The following is a 7,337-nucleotide window of genomic DNA, read 5'->3' on the forward strand; positions in this document are numbered from 1 at the left end:
TATCACATTATAAGGTGCTATCAAAACAAATCCAGGACAAAGTTCTGGGAAAGTACCAATCAGGGTTGGTTATAAAATAATATCCCAAACTTTGAACATACCATAGAATAGCATTAAATCCATTATTAAAAAATGGAAAGAAGATGTCACAACAGTGACATACCAGTATAACTTGGTAAAACTCACACTACCATGCATGTAACTCTTATGCTTACTGGTGCTGCTTTATTCATGTTTAAAGAATTGAACATAAGTGAGTTAAATTACCCCATGTACAAAACTACTGGAAGCACATAGCTATTAACCTAATTAGAAAGCAATTACAGATTGGAGTTGTCTAGGGATTTAGGACTCTGAGACTTCCTGCATGGACAGGATAGTCAGGATGGTCTCTATTTCTATGGATTTCCTCACTTCACCTGAACTTTCCCTTGGTGGAAACCTTCTCTGATTACTGCTCCCTGAATTTATAGCTAGTGCTTTTATTTTTGGTATGGCTGAGGTATCAGTCACTGTGCCCTGTAGCTCAGTTGCTACTCTCCACCTAGAGCACTTGGAGTTGGATCCTACAGACAACCCCTGCACAGGTAAACATAATTAACTGAATTTCTGCTCCAGTAATTTTGTAATAAACATTCACTGAAAACACATATGTAGTCACTGACGGGCACTGTTTAAAATAAATCTAATGTCCAGTCTGAAAAGCAATATTAAAGAGATTAGTCTGGATATGTGTAGTCTTTACCTAAAATGTATTATTATATAAGTAATACATTGGGTCAGTGTGTATAGTGAGAGATTTTTTGAGTTTGTTCTTTTGTTCTAAAAGAAATGCTGCTTTTTTCCCTCTGGCTTTATATTATCTGGCATTTTATTATGCTACTGAACAGCCCAACTATTTACATTCATGATGTTATGAAGTAAGACATAATAATGCAAAGTTATTATTATGTTTTACAAGTTAGTATTACCCTTTCTTTTTTAAAATTTTAAGTGTGTCTTGTATGTGACCCAGCACAGCCTTAAGTAGAGCCACAGGTTTCTGATGTCAGTCTCCCCTTTCTGAAGTTCTTATCTTTCAGATCAGTTAAGTGCTGCTCAAGACCTGTTTTAACCCTCACCTATTTCAGAATACTGACCATTTTATTAGAAATGCTATATAAGTGCTATATTGGATTCAGATCTCATGACGGCAGATGCCACTGAAATGTATTGAACTCATTTTCATGTTCATGGAACTAGATTGAGACGAACCAGTTCTTTGTAACTTTGTGCACTATTATGCTGGAAGCCATTATGAGATGGGTAAATCGTGGCCATATAGGGATGTATGTGGTCAGCAACAACACTGATTATAGGTCGTGGCATTCAAATGATGCTTGAGTGCTATTAAGGGCTCCAGTGCTCCAGTGTGTGCCAAGAAAACATTCCTCACACCAATACACCACCAGCAGCCTAAACTGTTGACACAAAGCAGGCTAGGTCCCTAGATTCATGCTGTTGACACCAAATTCTGACCCTAACAACTGCATGTCGCAGCAGAAATCAAAAAATTATCAGACCAGGTGATGTGTTTCCAATCTTCATCTGTCTAGTTTTGATTAATTATGCCCACTGTAGACTAAGATTCCTGTTCTTTCCCGACAGGAGTGGAACCTGATGTGGTCTTCTGCTGTGGTAGCCCATCCACCTCAAGCTTCAGTGTGCATTTCCGCTAACCACAGTTGTAAAGATTGATTATTTGAGTTAGCCTTCCTGTCAGTCATGGCCATCCTGCTCTATCCTCTCTCATCAACAAGGCACCATTGTCAGTTGCTAGAGTTTACAATCATGTGTGAAAATCTCAGGAGAGCAGATTCTGAAATACTTAAATCAGCCTGTCTGGCATCAACAAGTAACCAACCATTTGACCAACATAGTCAAATTCATTGAGATCACATTTTATCCTCATGCTGATTAACATTAACTGAAGCTCTGGATCTTTTTTGTTGCCACATGATTACATAATTGGCTAATTGGATAATTGAATAATGTCACATTTATTTCACATTAATGAAGTTAAAACATTCTCTATTTAAGCTTGAAATAAAGCAAGTGTGGCATCTAATGTATCTTTCAAGTGGGACAATTGAGTCAGGACTGGCCAAAGCAGTACTATATACTAGGGTTGTAATGCAATGGCATTATCTGTATCTGTTTAATGCTCAAAAAATTCACTTATGTTTTTTATTCTGAATTCAATGACTAAACTGGATGCCCTGTAGAACTTTGTGGAAAGCTTTCTAATATTACTGAGAAAACAAACTATGTTTCAAAACAATGTCTTTCCCAAGTCAACAAACTGTTATTCAGGCTACAGTTGACAATCATATCGAAGAATAGTTCCTCAGATTTACTTTATGTTTTAGGTTTGTTACATTCAAGAAAGATCAGAAAAATTCATTGGGCATGCTATCAGAGTCTACTATAAAAGTTGACACACTTGCAATGCACAGAAATCAGAACTGCATAGCACTGTTAACTTGTTTTCCTCAAAAGAACTGAGAAAAATATGTGTACCCTTTCCTGTTCCCAAACATTCTGGGCTAGGCTAGGTCTTTTTGTGCATTTTTCAGTTGTAGTTGGGGTGGGGTTTTTGCTGAACCATTCCCCATAAGCTTCAGAGAGCTGTTGTTTAAAGTTCAACATTAAAGTAAACATCTTGAGCTCACTTTTTTTTTTGTTGTTGTTTTCTCAGTGTTTCTAGGGCATAGTGACAGGGTTTTAAAAAATAAATAAAATTTATTTTATTAAGATTTAATAAGTAAAATACATGCCACACTCACTTCCAGTTTAAATCAAAATACAAAACCATATATAAATATTTTGATCACTAAACAGCTTCAGATACTGGCATTGCATTATATATGATTTACACATAATTAATATATGGTAATATCTTGGCAAAAACCAGTAGTGCTAAACTTTAAATTCTGTGGATACTTTGATATAATATTGAATAACTATAAAGCTTTTTTGGAGCATTTTTGTCTTCTTAGTAAAAATTAGATGTTGAAGAATGTTAGGCAAAACATATTCATAAATACAGTAAATACAGTGCTAGTACACGCTACATGCCTAATTTAGTGTGTTTGTTTGTGTTTATCATAGAAATTGGAAGGCTGATGGAAGTAAGCTATGATGGGCAGCCTCTCCTGCTCTCCCAATACCCTCCCCCCCTTTTGCCCAAGCCAAGGAAAAACAATGCCCGCCTGCAGAAACTGTTAAAGAAAAATGTAAAGAAGACAGCAGGCTCCTTTACTCAGACACCCATCTCATTTCGCTCAAGCCTGTCACCTGTGAGTGAGGCCAGTACTGATGAGGAGCACAGTGATTTCACTACTTCCACTACAACTACAGAGATACCATTGCACATTCAGACCCTTAACTCAACTACTGCTCAAGAAACAATGCCCGCCTGCAGGGCTCTTGACTCACACAATTCTTCTGTCAGTTCCTTATACCAACACTGCAGCTCCCCATACCTCAATTCCTCTTGTAGTCCTCACAACAGCTCAACACCCATTCTGTCCTTGCATACATACTTGTATCCTGATCCACCCTTTGAGCACCAAATAGCCCCACTTTATACATGTTCCTCTTTTCTGTTTGATGATGCCACTGAGCTGGCCACAGACTCAGATTATGATCCACTGTCTGAGATAGACCTAAGCCTAACATTACCTAGTGTTTTACAGACCTCTAACAATACACAAGTAATAGAACAAGAATTCCCTGTACCATATACTTTTGTTCAGACATTAAGCCCTTCTGGACCTACCTATATGGACTCAGAAAAATCAACCTTGGCTCCTGTTCTGCCTCCTGTTGCATATTTGGACCCTGTTCTTCCCTTGGTCCAGGAAACATCAAGCCAGTGCTCTAGACATCTAACCTCAGGTAAAGGATGTGCAACAATTTCACATAACAATTCTAGAGATAAAACACTCACTGATGTAACCGGGAATAAAACAACTGATGACTTCAATGCTACTACTCTTTTATCTACTTCGCTCCTTGGCTTTTCCTCATCCAGGGAAGTGTCCAACTCTGTTGCAAACACTCAGGGAAGAAAACCTAATAAGAATCACAAACCGGCATCCCCTATGTTCATTAACATAAAAAGTTCACTTCAGACAACAATTAATGATAACAATCCAGAAGCAAGTTTAGAGGTTAAAAGGATGCATTCTACACCACACGGATTTCTTTGTTTGGATGCTGAAGTAAATCATTCTATTTTAAAAGCACATTCTAAGGAATACTTAATTAAAAAGCTGTCAACTCTTTCAACTGCAGCTTGTGCAACAAGTTCATGTGGGGTGCCTGACTCTACACCTGTGCAGGGGTATCAAATGCCCAACACTGAGACTTTAACCACTGCTCCCTATACCTACAGTGCCCCAAGCACTCCTGTCTATTGTTTACACCAACCTTTAGCAAGCTATTTTGGTGAACAAAGGCCTAATGTTGTGCAAATTCAGTCTAACATACATAAAATTAATTCAACAGACTATGGATTAACACCAGCAGGATGTATTACTTATGCTGGAATCCAAAGCAACACATTTAACTCTACTTTGCAATCTCTCTGTAAAACGCCTGATGATCCTAAACATTCTCCCTCAAAATCACCAGCTGGAATATCACATGATACATCTTTCCTACAAACTATTTCCAGTGATCTCAAGTCTGGCATCTTAGAAACTCTTATGCCACAAACTTCAAGACTACAAATGCCAATGTCAGATTCAGCTGAACTGACACTGGATATATTTTCTACAAATATTCCAAGCAATCAGGCAAAGACACAAATTCCTGACTTATTAAAGACACAAACTCTCAAAACCCCTAACACAGATAAGCGAGAGGCTAAATCTGCAATAGCTGTTAGTCAGTCATCAGCATGCCATGGAAAACAAGCTGCAACCCTTAGAAACTCCTTCAATTTTGCAAGTACAGACACTTCTTCTGCTTTGACATATGGTGAAATAAAGCCAACATTTCCAAAGGCACAAACACATATTCCAAAACCAAATATAGCTGGATTATCAACAAAAAAAATATCTATGCAAAATATTCCACTTCAAACAGCAGCAATAGACAATGTATCGAAATCTACATATCCAAGAGAAAATTTTTACCCTGTGCTAGCAAGATTTACACAAGATTCTTCGCAGTCCAAACAAGAGTCTGTGCCTTCAGAGACAAAACATACAAACATGCATATTTCCAGTACAGGCTATCTGACTGAAAACCTTTCCAGAATCATATCACTGGACGATATGACATCAGTAAAAACCCAAGGTAAAGTCATTACAAGGCCTACCAGTATTAAAGTATCTCTGGTCCCAGTCAAACACAAACTCACTGTTACCAGTTTTCAAGACCCTATTAAAGTTGACATTGAGGTCAAAGGAAAAAATTATAGTAAATCTAATATAAAATCAGCTGAAGCTGGTACTGCAGTCAAGAATGTTGTCCAACCCCTGAATGACAAAAACTTCATTTTAAATCCCTTAACAGAGTCACCACATGCAGGTTTTATAAAGTCAAGTAGTACAGAAAATATCATTGCAAGCCTGCTGCTAAACAAACCAGACTTTTTCACACCCTCTACAGCTACTGACATAGAAATTACTGATAAATCAAATTGTACCACAGAATCAGAAGCACAAACGAATGATAATGAATTCAGGTTTAGTACCAGTGATAAAGGCTCTTACATTGTAACTGATTTCTCTAAGCCTCAAGAGTCAGACTTCAGAAGCGATCCCACCACTAATGCTCAGATTACAACCTCTCACACTGGAGAACTCATTGTGAGTAGGAGTGATTTGTCTGATACTCAGGATAATGTTAGAGAAGAGATTGAATTTAGACGGTCAGAAGATATTATGAAAAAGGGCACAAATAAAACAGAGGTAATACTTAAAATGGCAAGCACAAGAGAGATGCCTTGGGGTCTAAAGAAAAAGATCAGCCGTTGGTCCCGACTGAAGAAACACATGATAGTGGATCCTGAACCACCAATGTTTCCAGAGCCAGAAAGAGAGAATGACAAACATTCCCACACAGGAGACAGTAACACAACTTGTAATGAAAAGTATGTTGATGCTGAAGAGGAATCTGGCAAAGGAAAAAGGAAGGGACCCCCAGAGCCCTCAAAATGTGGGATGCTGCACTCTTCCAGATGTTCTCCACTAAGGAGAAAATCATGAAACAGAACAAAGTCAAGGAATTTAAAACAGAAAAAAGTAAGATATCAAAGAACAAGTCGCTGGAAAACCCAACATTTGTTCATCACCTGCCAATCCTCCTTTATAGCCCATGCTTTGATGCCCGGAAGCTAAAAGAAGCAGTTGCAAAACCTGTTACAAAAATTGCCACAGTATTTCAGAGGAGGCTGCTACATCATAGAACTGAAGGGGAAAATTCCAAAGACTTTAACAGAACAGCTAAAGGATTTGGCATAATTTAAATAAATAAATATTATAAATCTGATCTAGAAATAATTTTAAACACACTGAAAATTAGCCAGTTTGTAAGGTTAAGATGCACCACGCTAGAGTGAAGCTTTACTACAAAGACATGATGGACTAAGACAGATACAGTGAAAGGGCAGAGTTATGTGAGGTCTCTATGGGTGCTCTAAGAGTAACTGATATGTTCCTGCAATTTAGGGAAGATGACTGACAGCCACAGCTGAACAGACTGTGGCAGACTGTGTAGTGGAGAAAGAGAAAAGGATAGAGAGAATGAAGCAGAGATACAGTACATGCTGAGTTAGTGAGGAAGCAAAGGTATTACATTTGACAAAAAATGCCATTTGTTTCTTCAGTGCTTGCTTTTAAAGGCAAAGGTCTATACACTATTGAAAAATAATGTCTAGGATGCTTTTCTACTTTAATAAACCATAAATGTATTTTACCAAAATGACATGGAAATATTTTTACTTATGTTAGTTTATAACCTGGACTTTTCTGTCTGCTGGCAAAAATCACGCTGGCAGAGAAAGTGTGTGTGTGTGTGTGTGTGTGTGTGTGTGTGTGTGTGCGCGTGTGGCAATCTGTGAGGGACTGGTCCTCACCTCCAAATTTGGAAACCAAATCGTGTTTTGTTTTGTTTTTTGTTTTTTTCTTTTTGTAATTTAGCTACTTTTTGATTTGAGATTATTAGTATACAAGACTGTAATAATCTATTCATAAATTAAGGTTAATATGAGACTTTTATTATTAATGTTGATTTAATAAAATGGTTATGCAACTAACAATAATCAACAAGTTGTCTGGATCTAA

General features: G+C 37.5%; 1 protein-coding gene across 5 annotated transcripts; it reads left to right on the forward strand.

Annotated features, from left to right (window-relative positions):
* Positions 1-487: 487 nt before the first annotated feature.
* Positions 488-6,969, forward strand: LOC113546726 (uncharacterized). 5 transcript variants are annotated; one of them, XM_034299750.2, is made up of 3 exons: positions 488-587; positions 1,648-1,677; positions 3,151-6,969. In XM_034299750.2, the coding sequence occupies exons 1-3, from the start codon at positions 494-496 to the stop codon at positions 6,258-6,260; spliced, it is 3,234 nt and encodes a 1,077-aa protein (XP_034155641.2). In that variant the 5' UTR covers positions 488-493; the 3' UTR covers positions 6,261-6,969. The 5 variants fall into 5 exon arrangements, with proteins under 5 accessions (XP_034155641.2, XP_053085543.1, XP_034155642.2 ...); XM_034299751.2 differs by having other exon boundaries at positions 498-587; positions 1,648-1,807; XM_034299752.2 differs by having other exon boundaries at positions 515-587; positions 1,648-1,726.
* The last annotated feature ends 368 nt before the right edge of the window (positions 6,970-7,337 follow it).

This window comes from Pangasianodon hypophthalmus, chromosome 25 (genome assembly GCF_027358585.1).
Source record: "Pangasianodon hypophthalmus isolate fPanHyp1 chromosome 25, fPanHyp1.pri, whole genome shotgun sequence".
Classification (NCBI taxonomy): domain Eukaryota; kingdom Metazoa; phylum Chordata; class Actinopteri; order Siluriformes; family Pangasiidae; genus Pangasianodon; species Pangasianodon hypophthalmus.

Excerpts from the sequence above, each read along its gene's own strand:
- LOC113546726 (XM_034299750.2), top strand. The coding sequence starts at position 494 with ATGGCTGAGGTATCAGTCACTGTGCCCTGTAGCTCAGTTGCTACTCTC. Across the intron at positions 588-1,647 it reads TACAGACAACCCCTGCACAG|GAGTGGAACCTGATGTGGTC; the intron begins GTAAACATAATT and ends CTTTCCCGACAG. Across the intron at positions 1,678-3,150 it reads TGATGTGGTCTTCTGCTGTG|AAATTGGAAGGCTGATGGAA; the intron begins GTAGCCCATCCA and ends TGTTTATCATAG.